Source organism: Pseudonaja textilis, chromosome 2, assembly GCF_049901715.1.
Source record: "Pseudonaja textilis isolate UNSWEBS1 chromosome 2, rPseTex1.2, whole genome shotgun sequence".
Lineage (NCBI taxonomy): Eukaryota > Metazoa > Chordata > Lepidosauria > Squamata > Elapidae > Pseudonaja > Pseudonaja textilis.
The window spans coordinates 205073526-205100660 of record NC_141991.1 but is presented as its reverse complement, the minus strand read 5'-3'; the positions used below and the strand labels follow the sequence as shown (position 1 = coordinate 205100660).

The 27135-nt window shown below is 33.8% G+C and overlaps 1 protein-coding gene across 2 annotated transcripts in view; it reads right to left on the bottom strand.

Moving 5' to 3' along the window:
- Window positions 1-8567: 8567 nt before the first annotated feature.
- Window positions 8568-27135, bottom strand: part of CEP120 (centrosomal protein 120) — a 66176-nt gene continuing 47608 nt past the window's right edge. For both annotated transcript variants that reach the window (XM_026720457.2, XM_026720474.2), the window contains exons 11-20: window positions 26536-26718; window positions 24805-24901; window positions 24578-24718; window positions 23120-23209; window positions 22127-22219; window positions 21519-21680; window positions 19222-19344; window positions 18182-18280; window positions 9768-9913; window positions 8568-9180 (exon numbers count right to left, since the gene is read on the bottom strand). In XM_026720457.2, coding sequence (XP_026576242.2) covers window positions 8943-9180; window positions 9768-9913; window positions 18182-18280; window positions 19222-19344; window positions 21519-21680; window positions 22127-22219; window positions 23120-23209; window positions 24578-24718; window positions 24805-24901; window positions 26536-26718 — 1372 coding nt within the window. In that variant the 3' untranslated portion in view covers window positions 8568-8942. The remainder of the gene's footprint in view (window positions 9181-9767; window positions 9914-18181; window positions 18281-19221; window positions 19345-21518; window positions 21681-22126; window positions 22220-23119; window positions 23210-24577; window positions 24719-24804; window positions 24902-26535; window positions 26719-27135) is intronic.

Genomic DNA, 27135 nt, shown 5'->3' with positions numbered 1-27135 from the left:
TAGTATCTATTAAAATGGTCCACCCTCCAACATGGAGATGTAACTCATGTAAATACTATAAGTGTAGCAATAGCAATAGCACTTAGACTTATATACCACTTTACAGTGCTTTATAGCCCTCTCTAAGTGGTTTACAGAGTCAGCCTATTGACCCCAACAATCTGGGTCCTCATTTTACCCATCTCAGAAGGATGGAAGGCTGAGTCAACCTTGAGCTTGGTGAGATTTGAACTGCCAAATTGCAGTCAGCCAGCAGGCAGCCGAAATACTCAGTCAGCAGTGCACTCTAACCACTGCACCACCACAGCTCATATGTAAAATAACATCTGTATTTCTTTGCGATGTCCCTGGGATCAGCAGGATGTGCTCTCCTTGTTCACCATTTCTTCGGGACGGTTTAGGTCCAGCTGGACCGTCCAGCTGCGGGGATATTGGCGTTGGTCCCGGAGCCCTGATATCCTTCATCTGTATCAGTTCCTGCAACCACTAAGCATCAGGACCTTAATTGATCCTAAAGCTAATTCACTGTATATAGTCATCCAAAGTGCAAATGTCAATAAATTCAGTTCCTGATAAATGCTTGAAGCCCAGAGTAGTATCTGGTTACCCATGCCTGATAAAGTCCCAAACAGGGCAAAACTGTCTCCTGATGGTCAACTACTACTAATCGTGATGATGGTGATAGTGATCATTATCCTTTTCCTCATGATTTGCATTATCCATTTGTTGGGATTTTTGTTAAGAATGAACAATGGTACATATATTACTGAACTTGTTGCTTCATTGGCTTATTGGTGAGGCAGGAGGTTGCACACATTTGAGACAATTGGAAGGAGAACAACTTGCCTCCAGAAGTTGTAAATACTCCAACACTGAAAGTTTTAAAGAAGATATTGGATAATAATTTATCTGAAATGGTATAGGGTTTCCTGCCTAAGCAGGGGGTTGGACTAGAAGACCTCCAAGGTCCCTTCCAACTCTGTTATTCTAAATAGAGATGGCCCTGTGAATTCATTTCTCTCTCTTGGAACATGGATCGTGCATGGGGTATGAAAGCTATTTGGATGGTTTTAGGGGCATGTTCTAGAATGGCAGAAATTAAAATGGACATGCCATTCAAAATGTTACAACTATTTTACCAACCTGACTTTGGAAATTGTAAAATGTGGCTTCTATTATCTGCTAATAACAAAATGAGAAACAGGTAAGATAAACACCTTCAATATTTATTATTTTTGCCTGTGTAAAAAATATGTAGTAAATATGTAGTTATATGTATACTTTTTAGTGTAGTTGTGGTGATTATTTTGGTTTTTTAACATTAAGTTGTCTCAGGCATTACTACTTAACAGAGCTGCTTTCACTCCACTCACAATAACTGCCTATTCTTCCATAGCAATTGCAAATTTGTATATATTGGTTTGCTTTATCAGGTCAGAAACATCTTTCAGACTAAAACTAAATACCGACCATTGTGTCATTTGTTAAATATCTAGGCCAGGGAAAGGCAACTTTCCCAGGATTGGGGGCAGAAACTCACTTTTCTGATCACACTTGACATCACTGGGTGGAGATGAGCCTGGGATAGGTCAGAGGTCAACTTGCTTCTATTCCCACCTTGAAAAAGTCCCAACAGCCTGGAATTGTTCACCAACATTCAGATCATGGGTTGTATGACTATGAATTAAACTTGGATATTTGCTCCAGAAGCCTCCGGCTTCCCTGTCTTCTTTCACAACACAAGTCAAACCAAAGTTGTATAACCCCAATTCAGTAGTTTTATCACTGTATTTTAGCGACACAATTTTGGGTTGTAAATGAGTTAAATACAGCCAATAGGTTGCCCCACCCCCCATGCGAAAAACAATATTGGTCCTTCAAAACATCCAATGTCCTCAGTATTTTGGAATAATTCCTTCTCAGAATATTTAGAAAAAAAATAAATCTACATTTCAGTACAAAACAAAGCTCTGCAACATCTATGGATAGTGCATTTGTTTAGAAATTGTAACTATCTCCATAAAATAATTTGATTGGAATGAAAAACCTATATACCATTTTCTTCCATTTGGAATTAGTTAGTTATACCAGTGGCCCCCAACCTTTTTTGTGCCACGGCCCGGTACCAGCATCACAAAATGATCTGTGGTCCAGGACCGGCATCAGCACGCATGACAAGGCAAGGCGAGCTGAGCGACCGGCCAGCCAGCTGTCCCCTGCTTCTCCCCGCCACCTTCAACTCCTCCTTTGTACCTTTGTCAATGGGCTTTGCTTTGGGATGGCTTCAGGACGGTCGCTCGGCTCGCCTTGCCTTGGGTGCTAAAAGAATCCTCGCTCCTTAGTTTCATTCGAAGTCCCCCCCCTTCGATGAAACTAAGGCGCGAGGATTCCTTCAGGACCCAAACACCGCTTTCCAACCGGAAAAGCTCACCCGGAAGCACTTTCTCGTCAAACAAGATGGCGGCGCCCAGCAAACCAGCGGCCTGGTAGGAAATGTTCCACGGACTGGTACCGGTCCGTGGCCCGGTGGTTGGGGACCCCTGAGTTATACAATGAAAAACAGAAACATGAAAGAACACTGGGAATCATTTTTCTCTTACATTTATCACAATAATTTCCTGCTAAAATGACCAGTATTACTTCAGTAAGAAAAAGCTGGTGAAGCTTTAAAAATAAATAAAGCTACCCCACACATTTTTGACCATTTTCCCAAATAAATTTCCCTTTATTTGGTTCTGTTCAGAAGATAAAAGCTTCATTTTTCCCACACAGAAATGTCAGGAGTCAGTGAATGTGAAGAGGATGGAAGAGTACTAACTTGTAAATTCAGTGAGATAATCTGTGGCCTAAGTCAGAATTATGAAAAATTTTCATGTAGATGAAGAGGAAAACATGCACTTGTTCCAAATTTATGTGGCATGAAAATGTGATATATATATATATATATATATATATATATAATAATTTCAAAGCCTTTTTTCAAATTTAACTGGACTCAACCATTTACAATTTCTAGAATCAAAATTCTTTTTTTGTTTTAGTTCTTAAGCTTGTAATTAAATTTTTCTTTCATTAAGGTTTGAAGGCAGACTCACCTGGTGCTTGCTGACTGATGACTATTTCCTTGTCCCCCATGTTTAAAATCTACTGCAAACTGTTGTTTTTGCAGTTATTTCATGAGAAGCAACTGCCTGGAGCACTTGTGGGCAATCTCCCATCACCTCTTTGTCTGGAGAAGTTTGAAAAGCCAGCCTACCATTGTCTTTGTTCTCTACAGCAATTGTCAGCTTCGCTTTTCATGGAACTGTTTTCAGTCCACCATTTCTTCCTCCAGAAGCCCAATCACATATTTTCTCAGTGGAAGTAAGGAGTACTGAATTTAGACTGATCTGAATTCAATGTGACCCTGCTTTATAGAGAGGAGTACACCTAACAGACAGATAGTTGCATATTCACTCTTGCCTTCACAGTTCAGTGTGGCTCAGTGTGGTTGTATTCTCAGCAGAAACAAACTGGGATGATCTATTCCTCAACTGTAGATCAATATAATGTGATCTGGATGTTCCTAGCTGAAGATCTGGACACAAACATATTAAACAATCCTTGTACAACCCAAGGTCCAAATTAGCAAAAATAGGGAATAAAACTATAATCATGCTTCTGTTTATTGTACATAGTTAAGACACGAGAATTCCATGGCTGCTGGTAGACTATGTTGAAAATTGTTTTAGCAGAAGTCAATAGCAAGTCACTTCCATAAAAGTACAATGACAATGGCCTGGATATGTTTTTAAGAGTTATATTTAACTCGTTTTTATTATTTTAAGCAATAAATTCAGTTTCTGTTGGCTAGCAGAAGAGACCCTGTTGGTATATAGATTCCATCTTCTCATCTCTGAAACTTGCCCTAATTACAAATTGGCTCCAGAGAGTTGGAAAGCTGATGGTAAGTTAGTATGTTCACACAATATTGGGTATCACTAATAGTTTTGGAATCTGAAATTGTAAACATTATTCTATCCAAAGGAAATGTAGGTTTTCTGCTTCAGTTAGAAATAAGACAAGTGAAATTTGAATAATAGATGTCATCACTTCATAGAATACACAAAAGAAGTCAAAATCCTCCTGCGCAAAGCCTTTCAAAATAAGTTTTTTTTTTTTGCTGGAGCTCAAATTAGTCTGAATGCCATCACTGTTTGAGATGTTTGTCCCAGTTTGATTATTCAGTAAAATTAAACATTGCCACAAAAAGGGTATTTTCCTCGATGTGTATCCTGGGTTTCAAGTATTTGACATACATCAACATTGTCCCACTGGTAACATAGGTCAAAGCACTACACATTATTGTATGTATGTATGTATGTATGTATGTACATATGTATGTAGTTGTGCTTTTAAAGTTGTAGCAATGTTTTGGCAGAATCTCATCTGCCATCATCAGGCTTCTGTATAGTATTTGTCTGTGACGAACACTATACAGAAGCCTGATGATGGCAGATGAGATTCTGCCAAAATGTTGCTACAACTTTAAAAGCACAACTATAATGACGTGGGAAAATACCCGAACAAAGCTAAATACCATACACACACACACACATATAGTCAGATTAATATAATTATTCAATTGAAAAAGAAAATAATATAAATTAGTGGGCACAACTTTTCCAGAAGAGTTATTTATGGCTGCTTTTTTAGTCCTTTATCATGATGAATGATATATTTCGTTCTAAAAGACTAATTGCAAACATTTCTGTATTAGCTCAAATTCAATTACTCAGTTTTAAAGCCTCTGTAGAGCTGTTATACATTTATACATCATAAAGACAGTAAATTATTTCTCTCTATATTAGGCTTTCAGAGCTGATTTCTTTTCTTTTTTGTTCTAGATGCCAAATATCCGACCACCTCTCCACCAGAGAGTTCATATCTGGAGAGCCAACATCTGTAAAAACATTTCTAATGAAAACAGAAATGCAATCCTCCAGAGAAGTAAATGAAATAAGATCTAAGCATATGGAGCCATCATTTTCTAGGTTTTCCTTGAACAATAGCATGTTTGGTACTTCCCATTCTAAAGATAGGTCATGATTATTCTGAAATAGCAGTAGCAAAATAAAATGAAGTATAAATTATTTTGCCTGCAATGTCTTCTGCTAGGGAATGGACATTATTTGATACAATGCGTATAATATAATAATTATACTTTAAGCAGAGATTTGTTATTTGACTACACCAGAATACATTTTTTTCTAAAAATAGATTCTATTGCCTCTATTTATACAGCTTAATTTTAGTTACTCTTTATCTATGTGTGCAGCTGTTAACAATGAAGGTGGGAAAAAATGAATTAGACAATGCGAATGAATTAAGTGCTGTTTTGCTGTTTAGAATGAAAATCAAGTCAATAAAGGACATAAAGTAATTTTATAAATAGTAAGAACATATTCATAAATACTTATTGTTTCGTTACAGATTATTTGCTTCCTTCTGTTTAATTGTGTCCCATTCTCAGGAGACTACCTGGACAGGTCCATGCAGTTTTAGCAAGGCTTTTCAGAAGTGATTTGCCCTTGCCTTCTTACTCGGACTGAAAGAAAGTGACTAGACCAAAGTCAACCAATTGGCTTTGTACCTAAGGTGGAACTAGAACTCATGGTCTCCTGGTTTTGGTCATGATGCCTTAACCACTACACCAAACTGGCTTTTCTACAGACTATTAGGAAGTGTCAAAACCTTCCAACGTAGAACTGGAATGTTGCAAGTGTTAAATAATGTTCCATCCTTCACAGATAGAGATCTCTTCTAGACCAAAGAAAAATTAATAATGGAACCAAATATAACCATATTCATCACTTGATTCGTGGAGAAAAATTGGAAACCAATAGACACTAGTCCACTTTCTCCTCTGTGATAACTGACACTGTTAAACTTGATTTGCTATCCGATTCCTTGTGAAAAGCCATCTTTGGAGCTGCAAAGAATCAAGTGCTTTACAGATATGCTTAAGGAGATACTTAGAAAGTGTTATTTTTGTATTTGTGTATTTTTGTCCTTTTATGTATTTTTATCTTTAAAGGAATGTATGTGAAATTGTGTTTAATGGTATTTTAAAAGGAGTTAAATAACAGGTTTCAAGGTTTGTGTTGAATTCATGCTCAACAAACTTTAAAATACATTTTAGACTGAAAAAAATGGCCTTTATTTAATGTTAAGGCCCCCTCTAGTGTTTGAGAATTAGTTGCAAACTCAATATTTGATTTACATTTTAGACCTATACAATTTAACTGCACGAAACATAAAGGAATATTTCAGGTTTATTGGCATTTTCTTTTATGACATGTTAGCGATGCAATAAATTAAATTATTTACAAATTATAATTGCTCACTGTTGCATTATTTAAATTCTAGGATAATAATTATGAATGTGATTTATTGCAAATATATCACATAATGCAGTAAACTGTCAACATTACAAATCTTTAAATTCAAATGGTAAGTTAATTAAAATTAACTGAATACAAAATATTTTCCCATTTCAGTCCTTTAAAAGAATAATCAGCATAAATGTGGTTACTTACAATGACTTACAATGTGAATAAATTTACAATGTAAATACATCTTTTAAATATTTTTTAAAATCCTGTGATATAAGCAAAGTCACAAACAACATAAAATATATGGTTTTCAGTGTAGAAGTGAGATTTGAAGTATAATGAAAATATTCTAACAGAATGTGTGGAAAATACAAATGTGGGTATTTTGTCTCAAAATGCTGAAAAATTGAGTTCATTTCATCAGCAGCATGTAGTAGATGATTTTTTTTGAACTAAAAATCCATTTTAAGACCTATTTTTTGAAGTAAACTTTCACGTTACTTTCATATATTCAATATTGAATATAAACATATTTTAAGTTTACAGAAAAAAAATAAATTTGTCATCAGAAAAAAAAAACACCACAGGGTTTATATTACGGCATTTAAAGTCACAAATCTTTAAATTATTTTGAGTTCCTCATTAGATAAGAAACTGGAAAAGGAAAGGGGTCTATTATTGAAGACACACTGCCCAGCATTAAGGTCATAGTGGTATTTTCCCATTTTCTTTCTTTCTATCATCACGTTCGGAATTCTATCACTTCTGGCATCATCCTGATTAAGGCTACACTGTAGCCTCGGTTATTTTAAACTATAGATGTAAAATAAAAGATAACTAAGTTCCTTATTCATCCATGAGAGGAAAAATGCCTAGTGAATGTTTTCAGCTGTATGCACAAAGAAATGTTCAGGGCAGGCAACATTCAGACTAGTATCTATGAAAATATTAAGATGCAGATTCCCAACCAAACCACAGAATAAAACAATCCCATATTTCACATGCACACTAGACACTCCATCTATAACAAGCATACACTGAACATATTGCTGAGAATTATGCATCATCAAAGTTGATATGGCTATCTCAGGCAGAAACAAATGGCATGATATGATTTTGAGTCCAAAATCAATTGTGTTGAAATTTTCTTCCATTGTTACTTTTTGCTTGATGGTAAATATAATATTAAATTTGTATGTTGCCCAACTTTCAATCACTCTGGGCGTCGCACAATCAAGCAGGAAAATTAATAAAACAATATAAATAAAAGATGGCAAGCACGATAAAGTGAGAATTAGGATTAGCGTACGTATGTGTGTGTATATTACATATCACATAGGAGATAAATATTATTATTTGAGAATAGCCCAAGTTACCAACATCTTTTAAAATATATTTTAAAGAGATGGATATTTAATCATTAAAGTTAATTAAATAATTAATCCAACAGATGAATAATTACACTGCTGAATTAACCATTTTATTTTCCAATTTTAAGCATGGAGCCATAGCTTGCTGTGTTGGATTATTTATATCACAAAATCTGTCTTGAATAATCCTACACATGTAAAATCACTGGGTAATGAGATGCATGCATAGTAATATCCAACAACTGTCCTTTGGTTTGTGTTGGATTGGACAACTGATATAGGCAGTAACTTCCAGATATACAGATAACCCCACACTAATTCCATATAAATTTTAATATATGGATGAAAATAATATTGGTATAAGGAAAACATTAATCTATCCTGACAACTATTTGATATGCAAAGTGTTTATAAATTGGATATAATATTAAGTAAACCATCTCCTTTTACAGATCAGAGGAATGCACTTAAAAACTTGGCCATCTACTACCAAATTTTCCAAATACTCTTCCACCATTTACTTCACTGGCCCAGATAAATCAGGTGCCATTTCTTGATGAATTTTAACTGAATTGTGATTATTACAGAAAACTGAGATCAACATAAATTGTTTAGGTAGTCAGCTACTTGTCAGTAAGAGTAGTGCTTTTCAACCTAAATAAGAGCCTATTTGTACAACGTATTGTTAAACAGTCATAAGTATGTATAAATAAGTATACTAATTTGTTTAAAGCAAAATCTGTCATATGAGGAAAAGTATTAAAAGTCAAGGTGTGATATATCTCAATTATGCTTAAAAGTTACTACAAATGACTATAGGACATTTTCCTAAATGCAGTTTTATTGAAATGGCATTTTATTATAAATATAAATGTATTTAATAAGCAGGTTTGTAATAAAATAAGCAAGCAAAAAATTCTGACAAGAAATACTTCCACTGTGTAAATAAAAGCTTTTGCAATACTGACCAATTGACATAAATAAATAGGTTAAAAATAATAAAACAATTGAAGTAGTCAATGCTTCATCTCATTTCTCAAAAGTGGTACAGTGATGTTCTGATACAGCAGTAAGTCTTGGGAGACAGAAAATCCACAAATCCATCAAAATTTAATTCAATCTACCATTTGCTAAAATCTGAATCTTGGAAGTAAAAAATGTACACACACACACACACGAACAAATTCTCTGAGTCCTGCTACTTGCTTCTATTTCTTTTTATAAGCACTTCACTGATTTGACGATCAAGCTCACTTACGATATGATCTTCATGATTATATACACCTGTTCTCAACAAGGTATCCCTCTCCTCTATTAGACGTGCAAGGTAGTCATCCAAAGCCTCATCTCCTTTTCCAGTGTGAGCATTTTGCAGTTGGACTCCCAATAACTCTTGGCCATCTTGTGACTTTTTCTTATCTTCTTCTTGTTTCAATCTAAAAGGAAAAATTACACTGAATTGTACTCTACATCCTGCTCTTTTGTTTTTCAAAGCCAGCTTTCTATTGAAATTAGTTGAAATGAAAAGAAACAGACACTATTATTTAATTAGAAGAGTCTCAATACTAATTTTATTGCATAAGCCCTCTGCTGGAAGACAAAAGTGCTATTCTCAAGTGTATAAATTTGAGCGATCTTCATTAAGAATTAAACAGTTTGAAACATTCAAAAATATATACTTTAAAGGTATTGGAAGTTCTATTTAAAATAGAAAGTACGTTCACAAGAGATGTGAGAACTATTAATATGTCTTTTTATGCAGCAAAAAGGTTTGCTTAGCACAGGAGGTTAAAAAAAATCTTGTTGTATTATTTTCTACAGTCAAGATAAAAAACTAGGTCTGGTGGCCTTTGGCATAGATTTCCTATAAAACAAGGTTGCTACATTTTATAAATGGGAAAATATTACCTAAGGGACAGAAAGCTGTGTTCTTTTACAGGACTGACAGCCAATTAAATTTGACTTAGCTGAACCTTCACCTATTCAGCAGCAGAAGTAAAAAATCCAGCAAATGATACAATACCTGTTCAGTTCATTTCTGATATCCTCTAGCTCTTGCCGTTGTGTCTTTCCTAATTCTTTCTCTTCTGCTGCAAGGTACCGAAGTCTCATGTGTTCAAGTTCTTGTTGCTGCTTTTTAAGACGAGCCATAGCATTCTCTTGCTCACGCTAAGGAAAAGCCAACTACATTTAATTTTACAGAAATACTTCCACCGTACATTTGACAGCTTATCTTATTTAATTAGGGACTGTAGATTTTGTTTATGCATATGCAAGTGAGATAGGAAATAAGGGAATTCTTTGCAAGCATCATGAAAGCTACGATCTACATTTGTATTTAAAAGGTGTTGAAACCATTTACATGAGTTACATACAGAAATAGGGATACTATAAAAAGAGACTTAAAATCCATGTAATTGTACATTTCTCCTTTTTAACCATTTATTTAAAAGTTTAAATAAATGACAATTTAATTTCTAGGACCACCCACTAGTAGTTCTAGTTTCACTTAATAACAACCATTATTTAATGACCAAATTGCTATTTCCAATTGCAGTTGCTACCTGAGGACTACTTGCAATGGAATAAAAATTGTATTAAAATTTCTATAATCTACTAAAATTCTCGTGTCTGTAACTTTTAACTCATGCATCATATGACAAAACATTTTCTACCAAGATACCTTGAAATGAGCTATCTTACAAATGTGTCCAAAACCTAGGGCCCATGACTCCTGTGGAATTGAAACATGGCAAATTTTAATTTAAAAAAAATCATGATATAAAATTATTATAAAGCATTCTATGACATAAAATAAAGTGTCATAAAATGTTCCCATAGCTCATCCTGATGTTTGAAGATGCTATAATGTTCAACATATACTAGTTTCAAGGCAGATACATCTCTGAAGATCCCTCTTTTTAAAAAAATTTAAAAGAATTTTTAAATAACTCTTTCAAGTACATTAGAAAACCTATCACTGTTGAAGACACTGTGGAATCTGGTAAGGAAATGTTTCTGAAATAATGATAACAACAAGTCACGGGTTGTCTAATATACCACACACACGTTGGCTAGACTTATGGATACATTAATGGGAGCAAACTCAATTGAACTCAATAGGGTTTAGTGCTGAATAGTTTTGCATTGCTGAAACCATTACAGAGTATCTGGTTTTGGATTAAAAACATGTGTTGCTGGTCTTCTTTCTTTCAATAATCCAAACAAAATTTTGTTTTTTGTATCTGAGATATTATGTCTGCTCAAAGCTTGAATAAGCCAAATACAAACTGTCTGCCCTGTAAGGCCTTATAAGGACTAAAATAATTTTCTTAGAAAGCATGTGATACATGATATTAGGCACATGCTATATTCTTGTTAAAACAGCAAAAGTAATTAGCCAGCTTTCAACTTTAAAGTTCTACATGTCTGATAGGACTGTAGGATCCAAATCATTCTAAACTTCCCAGACTATGTCTGAAGTAGATGATTTATGATGATTAGAGTAGAGGTTTATAAAAAGAATGAACTGTCTGTAAGAAAGATTTTTGGTTGAAAAGATTTTTTATCCATGTTTGGTACTGAAATGAGAACGTTACAGCAGAGATTTTTTTCCGGGTACCTTTGTTTCACACAATGTACTACAGAAAACAAACACCCCATATTTGTTTTAATGACTATTTATATCACTGAAAACTGCCCCTAATCAAACTCAGTGATTCCAGGCTGCCTTTGCATGCTGTACAACTTTCCTTTCTTTCTTTTGCTCTCCTTCCAGGCATTCTTAGAAGTTTGTAGCCACACTAGCCAAGTGTCTTAATTATATGGACAACAAATCAAAGGGACTTGAACTGCACTTCAAATTTGCTGTAAACAGCAACATACATATTTTCATAATAAGATTATACAATAATGAAGGTCTTAACAAACTAACTGTGGATATGGTTTATTTTTTCCACATATTTATGGTAAGGATGTGCAAAGCACTCAAAGTATAGAAAGGCTATTTTATTTCTTGGACAAAACATTATGTCCTTGTCTTCTCTCTTGGGACAAAAGCAGGCTAATTTGTTGCCATTTCAATTGTTTTGATATCTTGCAATTAGCTTTTTAAAAAATTAAGTCAGAGATTTAGAATGTGCACCCAAGCAATATTAGTTGAGGCAGACTCCTCAAGGGAATGTGAGTTAAGCAAAAAGTTCATTAGTAAACATTGAGCAACCACTACAGCACCCCTGGATATATATTTTAAAGCATTCCTACAGCATAACTACAGCATTCCTGCTTTTAAAGTTCTTGTATGGGGAATAGACTTCATTGGTTATTATATAATATTATTGGCATTTCATGTATGCTAAGCTTTTGTTTCCATTGTTAAATGCAATGTTAAATATTCAACTTTCTAACTGCACAGTATAAAAGTAATGTTGCTTTGTCTGTTAATCTGGCAAGGAGGCTTCCCAATATAAAAAATGTCAATTGTGCAGGAATAAACCTCAAATCAACAGTCAATCAAGTATATTTTTCTGCTAAGTTGTTCAAGGTTTTCTTGAAGTGAAGCCATGCCTATCGTTTCTTTGCTGGGTTCAGTTTCTTGGTCCAGGCAAATGGAACAATGCATTTTTAATCTCTTCCCAGTGTTTGCAAATGGGAGTATAAATATTAAAATATTTCATATTTGACGTTTTATTATTTTTTAAGTTGTTCTTTGGGCCAATTTTCTGTAGAGGGAATGACAGATATGGGCCATCACCCCATCTGTTTTGAAAATCTAAGAAAAAAAGGAAGAATCTTGTGGCAAATTGCCACTGTACCCTATGCCAGAATGGTGGAATATTCCAAATGGAGTTATTTTGTTTTGAACATGAACCAAAGAAGCAAAGGATTTCCCTTCTTCATTTTAAATAGGTTTTTATATGTGCAGTATATTATACACACATTAGTGCTCAAACTAATGACTTCTGGAAAGCCATTTCAATGATCTCATGAGAGCCAATTTGCTTTGCTCTAGTGGTTAAGGCACCAGGCTCAAAACCAGGAGATTATGAGTTCTACTTTCACCTTAGTCATGAATACCAGCTGACTGGCTTTGAGCTAATCAGTCTCTCACAGCCAACCTACCTCACAGGGTTGTTGTGAGTAAAATAAAAGGAAGAAGTAGTATTGGGTATGTTTATTGCCTTGAATTATAAAAATAATAAAGGCATGATAAAAATTAATGAATACTGTATGGTATTTTTAAAATTGTATTTTTATCACATATTGATAGAAAATAGTTATTGACTATGCTAATTTTCTAAAACTTGTTCTGTTTCAATAACATTTTAGAGTTGTTTGCAAGCATGAAAAGCTATCAAATCTGATCTAGCATCTTTCCAGAGATATCTTGCCCTTCACTGAGAACCTTGCTGTACTGCCCACCTAATCTTCCACTAATATTTATCACCCACAGAGCTATAAGTATCTATGATTCTTCTGAAATTCTTAAAAGACTAAAAAAAGAAATTATTTCCATTTTCATTACTTGAAGAATGGAAATAATTGTTGATACAAGACTGTTGAGTGACATTATCAACATATGTCTGTAGAAACACCAGATAAATTCTTTGGTTGCAGAATCATGGTGTTGTACATATTAAAACACAGACTTCTCATTCTAGCAACTTGTATCACCTGATAGAAAACATTACAGAAGGCACTCTCAATAATGGCACATGTCAGTTGCAAAAGGACTGAACAAAAAAAGGAAGCTTTGTAATCAGACAAGTTTCCTTTGAATATATAAACAACACAGACTCTCCCTCTCTCCCTTCCCATTATTTCCTATATATTTTAGCCTACATGTTAGAATAAAATAAAATCTGAAGGCAAGTAAACAGTACACTAACAAGATACTGGTTTTTTATTTCTGTAGAAAGAAGCAGAGTAATATTTTTAGTTACACTTCTTTTATATTTCTAATGTTTTCTCTATTTAACTAGCAGTAAATGCACAAAACTACAAATTAAGATATTTTATGTTGTCTGAACTGTGTCTCATTTGGACCTTTAGACCCTATGTCAACAACAACAAATCAAACATATAATAAAATTACTAATATTTAAACAAACAGTCTAGAAAACATCCTTGCATGCTACCAGGTGCCATAGTTAAGAAATGCTTCAATCAATTGAGAATGATCTTTATTTTTTCATAGCAGCTTATAAATCCAGAGAGAAGATGTAAACATGCATACACTAGACTAAACAATGGCTAAATAGCAGCGACTATTCTCTCTCCCACTTGCACATACCAAAAAAAAAAAAATCTCTGGGAAAAAAAACGTACAAATAAGTTGCAGCAACTCAACTCAAGTTTTCTGAAAATAACCTAAAGCTGACAAGTTAGTAGGAGGGTCTGGATGGTTTCAAGACACAGTTTTTAACTCAGAGTTGGACTTCTAACTGTTTTTTTAAGGAAAGATTTACATCCTTTTCTTGGCTAAATTACTTGTAAATTAATCACATTAATTACTTTGAGAGGATAAGCAGGAGGCTGGACAAGATAGAGACAGTGTCAGCCAATAAAGTCTGTGTTTGGTAAAACAAATGTGCTGGTTTTCCTGCAGACAAATCCCCCATATAGTACAAAAATGGTAAGACTTAAACTCTTTAATAACCACTTATCTCAAATGTACATACTTTGAGTTTTTACAGAAACATTCAAAATCCAGACAGATCCTTCTGTAATCACCAAGTTGGATTGCAACATTCTTTCTAGCTATAACTTCAAAAGCAATATGCTGTAAGTTTTCTAATTTAAAGTTTCTTATAGCAATAAAAATAACTTTTTTGACAAAAGCTCAAACTGGAATATTAATATATTTTGGTTATGTCAATTCTGTAATAAATTTAATTTTACATATTGACGTACATGCTTTGATTAAAAAGGATTTCTTTTTATGTTCCAAGTGGAAGTCCCCTTTTTTATGCACGAATTCAAATGCATTATACATACAGGAACATCATGTAATTAAAAACAGTAATTTCTGCAACTGCTGTAAAGAGTACAGATTCAAAATGCAAACCAAATCACCTTGCTTCAATGTTAACATACAAATTTTGAAACGAGAGGTCTGCCATTTTCTCTAGAATATATCTGGCACAGTTGTCTTAAATAGCAACTTTTCTGCAAGATCTTTTTGTATTCTCCAGCCTTACTTTTCTGGCCAACTGCTGTTGATTTATTATCTTATAATTTCCCCCAAAATTGTTCCAGGACAGACTGTAGTTCTTAAATAAGAACCATGTCACTTGCCCACTATATTATATGAATACTCTATTATAACTGCGAGGATCAACCAGGATACACCAGGAGATTGCAAGCCCTAGGTAGATCAGAACCCCAAGGTCCACCATATTCCATATCCTTTAAAACTCTGCATAAGCCTATACAAACTCCAATCCCCATTCCCAGATCATGTAAGCCATGCCAATTTGTGAGAGCAATTTCATGAAACATCTAGGCCTTTTCCAACTTGTGTTGTCTAATGTTGGTTGAGAATTCTAAGAATTGCCACCACAATGCATCTAGAAGGCTTCAATTTGAGAAAACAAATATAGGAACTATATCACTAGCGGTACAGTAGCTGCGGTTCTCTAGCAATCTATCAGAAGTCTAGTGGCTCCCTTTTCAACTTTTTTTTAAAAATTAAAAGACAGAAACTTTCATGAGTTTCAGGTCATTTCATCAAATCCATTATAATAAGCTGTACCTCTCAAAAGATTACAGAGTTTAATAACATTTGTTAGTTGGAAAAGATGCTATAAATTAACTCTACTCGCATAGCAGCGATCTATGAGTCTTCCACCCAGAAAATGTAGACTTACCTGTATACCTGTTACCTCTGACTCATAAATATTTTTTTTTTGGCTTGTTGAATAAATCAGGGTTTAAAATCTTGTCTCAGTATTATAGATGACTATAGTTATTTAATTGACGGCAACTTTTAAAGCCAGTTGCTGTAATTCTGCTTAAATTAATACTAGCATGATGTTACATATTTCTGGAGTAGAAATATGTAATTTTTTATGTTTATATTTTAATAACTCCATTAGAAAGGACTGCTATTGCCCTTAGCAGAGAAAACTGGGAGTAGAAGCTAGTAATTAAATAGAAGGATATTATGCAAAATACTTGCATATTTTACATGATATCCTATAAGTCATATTTTTATTATGCATTTCATTTTTTATTAGAAATATTTCTAAACAGTTCTTTGGCAGTGGCCACAAAGCATTTTATCTCCTTTCAAAAATCTTGTCAGTTAGGTTTTATCATTAACATTTATTAACAACTCAAGATACTGTTTTCTGTGTCTAATTCTCACTATACAAATGTTTTGTGCAGATCTCCAGTGAATTCAGGAGTGATACGATTTTGGCAAAAATTGCTGGCTATTCATGGGAATCAATATAAAATTAATGATATTAACCCAAATTAAACACAAACAGACACAAATAATAAAACTTTAAGCAGGCTTAATATTCCTTAAGATTCACAAAATTTGAATTTCAATAATAGAAGAATCTTTAAGCTTAACTTTAGCATAAGCTCAAAAGAAAAAAAAGGTATGCTCAGAAGTTAAAAAAATATTTTAATTGGATAAGCATACAAATATTTATATATTTCTGCACTTCCCCTTGCATGTTAAAATTACATCAAATAGGTTAACTACAATTGTGCTAGGCAGTGGCCACCAGCCTTTCTGCCACCAAGGATCGGTTATGGAAGAAAAATTGTTTTCCATGGACAGGGAAGGGGAAAGGGATGGTTTCGCACATAACCTACATCCTGCACATGTGCAAGTGGAGCTTTGCTTGTTCTCTCGCTGATTGCACGGCCCAGTTCCTAACAGGCCACGGATCGGTACCGGTTTGCAGCACTGGGGTTGACAGCCTTGGTTAGGCATACTACTAGGTCCAGAAAAATATACTTTAAGTATAACAGCTCATGCAATGCAATTTTCAGGAACTGATGGCTGAAATAAAGCTAACAAGCTTACTTGAACCGGAAAAGTTATCTGTACACATTATTGTAGAGAAAACACTAACAAATACACAGTAACTCACTTGATCTATGTGTATTATAATCCCTTAAGTAACTAAGAGAGCCAGTAACTCAAAACCTCATTTTCTAAACTGCAGTAGTTTAAATATCTAAGTACTATATCCAGTTTGTATTTCACAAATACACCCAATTAAAAATGAGGTAGTGTTGGAATATTTCTAACAAGTGGCCTTCATTATTTGCAGTTCTAGTACCAACTGTTTTGAAATCCATCAAATCTGATACTCAATGCATTTTGACATGAAAATTTTGTCCCAATGGTCATCATTTGTTTGGTACTCAAAGCATAAGCTACGACTTGTTGGTTTCAGCTGTCTTGTGACTCACTACATTATTCTTTATGGGAAATTTTGTTTGGTATTCATTGTTTTTGGTATTCAGTGTGCCTCCCGGAATCAATTAACAATGAGTACTGAAGTACTACTGTGTATGCAAAACTCAGTTCACTATTTTGCCTATCTATAAAATAACATCCAAAATAGTAAATACATTTACTACAGATAATAAAGTCTGTTTTAAGAAGTGCAGATACACAAAATTGCAGGTAACAAAGTTCATTTGCACATCAGAATTATATTATCAAATTACTATTTCAAGTCAGGATAATAACATAGGATTCTTCAATTGGTTCGAACTGCAATTTCCATATATCCTGGCCCTGGGCATAACAATTGAGTTTAATTTGAAGCGTAACCAAAACATCTCAAGAGTGACACAATGTTCCAGATTAGTTTGCCTCATAAAAATACACCATTCTATGTTGAGTTCTGGCACAGACAGGATGTCAGTAGGCACTGCTATTCTCTCCAACCATAAAATATATTGCAATACTTTAAACATTATTTTGCTAGTACCTCCAATAGGTTGTTCAATAAAGTAATTTTGTGGAGTGGTAGCTTTGGTTCCACCAATATGAAGGAAAGCATGTTCTTCCCACTGTTGTGTTATCAAGACTTCTGCCTAAAATTTTTCTTTAAAGTTTAGAATTTTATGTTTTGAAAGGCACAACTATATCTGTTCTTGAATAAATTTGTCACAAATCTAATTAATAAAAATGGCAAGCCATTTTTTTTTAGGCCTCACTTTTTACATCCTACTACTTATAATTTCTTTACAGTAGAAATTAGAAGGAATTGGATACAACAGAGGAGTATAATAAAATGTGCAATTTCAGTGAAGTAGACTTAATAAAACTTTTCATTTCAAACGCTGATGAAAAGAATAATCAAGAATGCTTGACTAGATCAATTATTAGATTTATCCAGCAATTCCTACCTCCCATATGGAGAAATTCCTTGTGCATTCATTTACTTTATTTTTATTACACACCTGTTTTAGCCTTGCTAGTTCCTTCAAAGCTCGGGCCCATTGTTGCTTATAATGTAGCTTTGCTTTAGTAGCCGATTCCAACTTTCTTTCAAGATCCCCCTAGTAAAAAATATCTTATCAATATACAGTACAGTAAAAAACAAACAAACCCTGAAATAATCTTTACACAATCAGATAGACAGAATTTGGATTCCAAAAGCTGCTTAGTACAATATACACCATTGAACTATTATGCAACTTGATATAAATATTGTGACATAAAAATAATATTCTATTTGTTTAAGCAAGGACCTTATTTTTATTGTCAAACAAAGCAAAACTAGATTAATTACATTCCAAGACAGTTTGTATAAACAGTTTTTAAACATTTCAAAAGGGTTAGATAACATTTATTTTTGCAAAATAAACACTAGCTATTCATTTTTTAGCTTAATTGAGTATGAAATGTCTTTGTATGTATTATTAGTGAATCGCAGTTAATGTTTGTTTTCTATTGTAAGGTTAAATCCTCAATGTGAAAGATCACATTTTTGTAATAAATGACTACCTGCCTTCAAAATTAGCAGAAAATGCTAATTTTCTAAAATGCTGTTTGATTTGTTTCTTATAGTAATACTGCCATTTGGACAGTCCATTCTTAGTCCATTCTTAAACATCTGCTTTAGCTATGAAAAACTGAATTATACTATTGATAGCTTCTAGACCCTTATGTTGTTAATATTAGGTTAATAAACTAATGTACTAAGTCATCAAAACAAAGCTTTGGCCTCAAATGAATCATGATTTTGGAGTTATCAGTAATAAAATAATTTGAAAACTACACCAATAAATTAATAAATAAATCACAGCTTACAGAGGGATGCTATCACTGGCTGTTTCTCTGTACAGTATTACTTTGCTTTGTCCACATTTTGGGTGCTGTTAAATTTAAAATTGATTTCCTGCTTTTCTTAAGCGAGTTTTAATGCGATAAATGCATGATGTGCTTTCAGAATGAATACAATTGAAAAGTAGGTGGGATTAGAAGTTGACAGTTGTACCTTCTCTAAAGTTAGAATGCCTATTTCTGATTGCAGTCGGATTTCCGGTCTGTTACTCTGTTGCTCCTTATATTGCTGAAATTCTTTCTCCAGAGCCTTATGCTTATTTTCTGCTTCATGTAGCTGTTTTCAAAAACAAATAACCTGAATGTATTTAACATTTGGATAACACAGAGCTGAGAGGAACATTTTTTTGGCCAACACAACAGATACTACATTTATAATATATGCTTATAGACCCCAAAACTTCTCCAGAGCTTATGAAGTCCTCCAGAAGAACAGATTTAGAGGGAAAACAGAAAGTGAAAACTATAGTTCATCAAACACAGCCCTCTGGTAACTTGGATTTAGCTCTGTGATTTGCTCATCACTGGGGGGAATAAAACCATTCTTGGGAACAATACATACACCTTGCTTAGGAAAGTTACTTAACTGCAGGTTAAACTCAACAGAATCTAGAGATTTTGTCAGTGGTTGATGTGTATACATGTTGTTGTACTTTCAGGCACAAAACAACACGGAGGATAATTAAATACAAAATTATAAATCTTAGTTCTGATTAATTTACAAGGTTATAGTTTCATTTCTGCACTAGTAGTAATGCTTCTTACTTTCATATAAAGCATATATTTTGTCTCAAAATGCACTAAAAGACACTAGTTCATGATATAACTTAGAAAATATATATATATAGTGTTTCCCCAAAATTACAACCTACCTAGAAAGAAGTCTTAGCTGGATTGTTTGCATATGCACCCAATATAAGGCCTACCCCCCCAAATAAGCCCTAATTAAGACTCTGCCCACTCCAGGGTGCACAGGTCAAAATTAAGCTAGGGTGGGGATGGGGGGGCCTGGACAGTTGCAGCCAGGTCTTGTGCACTCTGAAACCTGCCTTGCTGGCCATTTCTTTTGCAGCCGGCTTTTGCTGCCAATAACAGAGCTCCAGATAAATCTGGAGCTGTTATTGGCTACAGAGGCCTTCAGGAAACACTTGCCGACCACAGAAAAAGATCCTGAAGGCCTCTGACAGTGAAAAGGAGGTTGGAGGCGATGCACACAAGTGAGGTGAGTCAATGGATGACATCCCCCTGAAAATAAGACCTGGTGCCTTTTTTTGGGAGGAAAAAAATATATAAAGACAGGGTCTTATTTTGGGGAAAACACAGTGTGTGTGTGTGTGTGTATGTGTGTGTGTGTGTATATATATATATATATATATATATATATATATGTGTGTGTGTGTGTGTGTGTGTGTGTGTGTGTGTGTGTATATGTGTGTATGTGTGGTATTCAGCTTTGTTTGGGTATTTTCCCACATCATTATAGTTGTGCTTTTAAAGTTGTAGCAACGTTTTGGCAGAATCTCATCTGCCATCATCAGGCTTCTGTATAGTGTTCGTAAAGTATGATCTGAGCTGCTGTCTCTCTATAAATACTGGTGGGGAGGTATTTATAGAGAGACGGCAGCTCAGATCATGCTTTGCTCGCATAAGCATGAAGCCGAAAGCACCAACCTGAAGATGGCGAGTGGGACCTCGTTGAAACGTCTTCAAGATACTCTCAATCTTATACGGGAAAAGACCCGATAAAAATGTTATGGTGAGAATGTGGGAGTTAGCTTAATGTTTCTATTATGGACAATACAGTTAGATGTTCGGATTGACCATTAAAACCACTTTTTACTTTGTCTTTGTGTGGAAGTACTTTCTTAGAAAATATGCAGGATTTCTGCTCTTGTTTCAAGTGAGGAAAGAGAACATGTACTGCTTTTTGCTTGGTTTTATTTTTTCGTGTTACCAACAGCTGACATATGTGTTATTCTTACATTTTATATTAAAAATTTAATTACTGAATATGAACAGAATGTATGGTTTTAATTATGAATGGCTGCAATAAAGTTTAAAACAACATATGACTAGGAAGAAATAATTCCTACAAGGCTATCCCCAATATACACGTGCATATGCACACATACAGATGGAAAAGCTATAGGAAATGAAAAATCCACATGACCAAAACAAACAAATATGTAATAGATACAAAAATGCTGTTCTGTGAGGTTTTTAATGTCAAATCCCCACAAAGTTTGATGCTGAACAATTGAGAAGCCACTGATAAATATATAGTTGATCTTCAGAATTAAAGAAAGGGATGCTTCAGTTAGCAATGCCATTCTTAGACAATTTAGATATGTATTAGTCAAACTGATAGCAATAATACACTTACTTTTAAATTTTACATCTATTTCTAGTATTAATAATTTAGCTATGTTGGAAAATATGAACAACTCCTACTTGTTCTTGTGCATGGATCTTGTCTTCTTCAAATTGCCTAATTCTTGTCCTTTCCAGTTCAATCTGGTGTGCACATTCTTGTCTGACTCGCCGTATTGTATCTTGAACTTCCTGCTGATTTCGTTCATGTTCTGCTTGGAGTTCCTTCTTTAACCGCTGGAGCTTAAAATGAGGTTTTATAAAAGCAGTTTAAAAGCATGCATTCACCTCTGAACAACTTAACATTTGGCAATACTTTATAAATGTGTCCATTTGTTGGTTTGTACTCTCAAAATCACTGCATAAAGCTAATTTTAACTTTTTAATAAAGCACAACATCACTTTATCCAGCTATCTTCATCTAGAGAGCTTGAAATAGGTTTTATAATGTTTAATAAAAGTATACAAAGATATACCTTGTCAATAAGCAAAACTTACACATAGAAAATAAAATGTTGTATTTTATGCCAATTTTCAAACGATCTGCAAAGAAAAAAACCCCAAATCCATATTGCTGGCAAAAATTATAGTACAAAAATAACTTAAATGACTGGAAATCGCGGTGATGAAAATATTGTTTTTTTTTTAATGTACTGTACAATGGATAGCATAGTTTGGCATCCATTTACCTCAGTTTCAGCACTGACCAGCTGTTTTTCACGTTTTTCTAAATCAGTTAAAGTTTTCTGAAGTTTTTCTTCCAAAACTGTATACTCTGCAACCTAGCATATGTAAAAGAAAGTAAAATAGACAAAATGGGAAATCTGAAGTATTTTTAAAAATGTAACCAACATATTGCCCTATTAGTAGAATGTCTCAAGTTTTGATACTCTAATTAACGCTGGATTTTGAAGAAGCAGTACAGAAAGAGGATTTATGCTTTTGAACTTTGTTGAGGAAAACTAATAGTATCACAGAGCCAATTATGCAAAGATGCACAATTAGGCTCTTCCATACCTAATGAATTCTGAAGTATCAATATAGATTATCTGTTTTTCTAACAGTGTACTGCCTTAATTTTTGTGTCAAAAAATATCAAAGGATCCTAGACTATAACTCTGTGTATGATTTATTTAAGTCTTTCAGACTTGGTGAACCCTTTGCATTTGTATAAAATGAATGAATAAATCATCCTGTTGTTACAATGAGAATAATGCTTCATTGAAGCGTATATTGCCATAGCATCAATTTGTTATATTCTAGGAAGACATCCTCACATATGAGTTTGATTTTGAGACACGTTTTAATATTCAATATTAAAATATTTTAATATTGAATATTAAATTTATTAAATATTTATTATTTGAATGTTATATCTGATACCTACTACAAAGAAATGGATGACTGGACAACAGAAATGGATTCCCTCCATCTCTATTATGGTTTAGAGAAAATAGACATGTTGGCTGTCCTTTTTATGCACTTAAGAGGAATAAAGAATAATGCAGCTTAACATGTGAACAGTAATACATTCTGTTGTTTCCAAAAAGAGCTACCTATAGTATTTTTATGCAATTTATCAGTTATAGAAAATTCTTGACAGTTCTTCTCTTTAACGTTTATTATGGTAAATGGTCTCAAAAGACAATGACATATGAGAATTCTAAAGTGAAAGTACTTACTTTTTTCTTTACCAAGGCTTCTCTTTCTCTATCCCTTTTTTTCCACTCTTCTGCCAGTGCCTGCATATGAGCCAACTCCTTCTTCTTCAACTACAAGAAGTTTTATTTTTATTTTTATTTTTTTTGGGGGGGGAAGACAACTTACACAATCCTATCATTAATCTATTGATCTTTGTTTCCACTTATGATATCATGTACAGTCAAAGTTATCAGATATAGCACAGAATACTTAAATTTGAAGACCTATTACCAATAGATAGTTCCTCTAGGTGAAAAACTAAATTTAATGAGATCATTACTAACAAGTACATGTGCACATACACTGTATAATTTGTATTTATCTGGATTTCATCCTGGTACTTGGTTTAATATGTATATTATTTCACAATAAGAAAGCCCATGAATAGGAGATTCTGCATAGTTAGATCAAAACATTAATATTCTGGACTTTCAATGTAATATTATTGTTAATGTACATTATATCATAATGAAAATCTATGATCTGTAAGAGAAATTGCCTGTCTAACTCCCACTCCAGTTAAACAATTCATGAGAATAGCTTAAATTAGATAATTTAAAATCTGAAGGTCGAATCCTGAAGCAATAGCAAGTAAAGATTTCTTGGATGTCTATCATGGTCATTTTGTTTTATGTATTTTGCCTGTTTATCTCTTGGAAGAATAGCTTCTGTAATTTTATCCCACATTAATCAAATGACCAGTGAACTCGAAAGCTCTTATTTGTATCCTAGAATTCAATCATGGAGCTCTTTGTTTTAGCACACTTTGGTTATGTCTAAGTTCATTTAACCGTTAGATTTGTATCCTGCTTTACATCTAAAGATATATTCATGGCATGCATGAATATCTTCTATTTTCCCACAACAAATCCTGAAGGTCACTGAAAGTGACAGTGACTGGAAGTGAGATCTGCAGATTCTACTGTTTTTTTCAGTATGAAAACAATCTGCTGCTTTTGTGGGTGGATGTGTGGTATATCACCCAGTGAATTACAATGCTGACGAAGGCCTTAAACCTCTCTCTCCCAGGTCCTAATCCAATACTTTAACCCAAAACCACACTGGCTCTCCTCTGTATTTTTTATCTTTACTTTGTAATTACTCTACATTTAAATATTGTCAGCCTTTGGGAACAATCTGATGTGTCTGATCTTTCTTTATAGGTATACTGCATTAAGAGCCTTTTGCTTCTAGACTTGCCTTCTGCATTGGGGGTTGTCACAACTAATATTTTTTCCTCTCTGTGCTACTTTGCTATCTTTTATGTATCTGGCTGTGGTTTTTTGTTTTTAATATTAAAGCATTTCAAACCACAAGAAGTATTCATTCATTGTGCTTGCCCAATGTTATAGCAAAATCAGTAACTAAAGGACTGAAGGTTCTTATTTCTTTCATTTGTCTAAGTAGGCCCACAGTTTAGCAAAAAATTATGAAATAACCTGATTCTCAAAAAGATCTTCTTGTAGTTCCTTCCACATTTCTAATTCAAGTGCTGCTTTATATTCCAGAGTTTCTCTTGGTTCAGTTTGGACTTCAGGATGTACTTTAGGAACGCCTAGTAACTCATCAGCACCTAAACACTAAACATGGGATAAAATTAATACTTTCAAATGATTTTTGATTAAATGCTTTCTCTCTTAACTTGAAATGATACATATCCATTTACCCGAGGAGAATCAGACACCAGAACTTCATGCATTTTCACAAGTCCAAAATCTTCTAGAGTCACTATATAGGAGAGATCTGCAATCTTATTGCTTGGCCTATAAAGCAATAACACATTTCTTTTTTCATTCAGCTGTAAAAGAAGTTCTTGCACAAACAATAAAGAGAGAGAGAGAGAGAGAGAAACATTTTTCAATGATAAAACTACATAGCTATAATATTTTGACATTAAACAGGATTTCCCTCTTAATATAGAAGTATATTGTTTTTTAATTTCATTCTTCTATATTGTTTTTCTTAAGGATTGCCCAGAGTCTTCTAAAAGCTCAGGTTCTTACATCTTGACCTGGTTTTTCAAAAAATTGAGATAACTTGGTACATGCTGAAAGACCATTTGCAAGATGTGTTACATTTAAACAAAAAGCAGAGAATTATTTTGCATCAGATTTGCTGGTCCATGCTCCAGATGAGATGATGACTATTAATCCTATGTATTAATATTTTAATAATGTATCAAATGTCCTCAAATTCTATTAATATTTCTTTATCTTAGATACATCTACATATATTTCAATTGTATATAGCCACACATGCTAATTTAATCAGTCCGTATAAGAGTGCTAATGTTTTAAGAACAAACGCTTTAGCGTTGTAAGATACTCTTTCTCTTCCTGCACAATTAGGAAAACCAGTTTAAAAATCCAAATATAAATAGGATATCTAAAATAGTCCAACCTAAGCAGAGAACCCTAGCTACTTCATTACATTAGAAAATTGAAGAAAATAATTATTTACCTGCATCAGTGGCTAAAGCTAATTAGATCTGAAGCAGTACCATCTAGTGGCTGTTATATTCAGCTACATTGCAATTCATGATTTATCTTAACTAGCAATATTGGAATATCAAATCTGAATAATCAACTACAATTTGGAATACAAATATGTTCTCCTAAAATGAAAAAGGTGTACAAAGTATTAATGCAGTATATTAAATTATTAAATGAGGATTAAATAATGAAATTATTGAATAAATATTACATCATTAAAAACAGATTTGTAAGCTTGAAAAACAAAAAAGTAAAAGCTTCAGTCTAATCATGCATAAAACTAAACACTGAATTTTAATTACAGCTAGTCCTTGCTTAATAACCACAACTGGCACCAATTCCATTGCTAAGCACTACAGTCATTAAGTGACACATCATGTGACAGTAATGGGATTACACTTCTGTGATGCTTAAGGAAATCACCCGCAGTTGTCAAGGGAGTCATAAATGAGAGTGACTTATTATTTTACTGCTGGCTTCTGCTTGACACTTCTCGTCAGAAGCCAGTTGTGAAAGCACACAAATAGCAATCATTCAAGTGGGGGGATGCTTTGACAGCTATAAATGCCTTGCAATTGCGAACTGCTCAAATCTCGATCACATGGCCTGAGGAAGGTTGTGTGATTAGTCATAAAGTTATTTTTCAGCACCATCAAAACTGAAGCAGCTGCTAAGCAAGAAAGATTGTTAAGCAAGCAGTACCTGTATAATGTAGAATGTGTCGATGGCAATATTTCTCAACCTTAGCAACTTGAAGATGTATGGAGTTCGGTTCCCAAAATTCCTCCAACCAACATGAGAACTGAAGTCTATATGTCGTATTTGTTGAGGTTGAGAAACATTGATTCGTGGTATTAAGAAGAATTGGTTTTACTGCAGGAACCCCAATTTTTCAAAATATTTACCCTTGTGCTGCTGTAAAAGGAATAGTTTCACTGAAGGTCTGACGCCAACACTGCTCGCCATTTCCTCCTAGAAAACGTGTTTTTTCCATGGACAAAACTTTTGAAAGTTGGAGTCTTGCAACTCCTAGAAGCAAGTCTTTAGTTGTTTTATCTTTATGCCACAGTTCCACCAGCAATGGTAACCTGAAGTACAGGAAGAAAATAGGTAATTTGTAAGATACTTTTTCGTCTATCTTCCCCTACTTTTCTCAGTGGTAGTATGCATCTTTTATTTCTCAAGTGCCACTTTGCATGGAATTAAAGTGAAAACTATACTGTAAGTACTATAACCCAGTTACACAAAAAAGGAAACGAAGAATGCAGTAAATTTTTCCACAAATTAAAGTATTTTAATTAGATTGTTTAGCTTTCAATATAAACAAATAAATGCAAAAACGCTTTAAATGTACAACACTTGAAATTTAAAGATACTCATATTTGTGACTTATTCATATTTGATGAATTGCTATGGCAATTCATCCTAAAAGAAATCAAAGTACTGCAATATGTTTTTAGACTTCATCTGCCATCTTTTGTTTTATGATTCTAAAAACAGGAGGC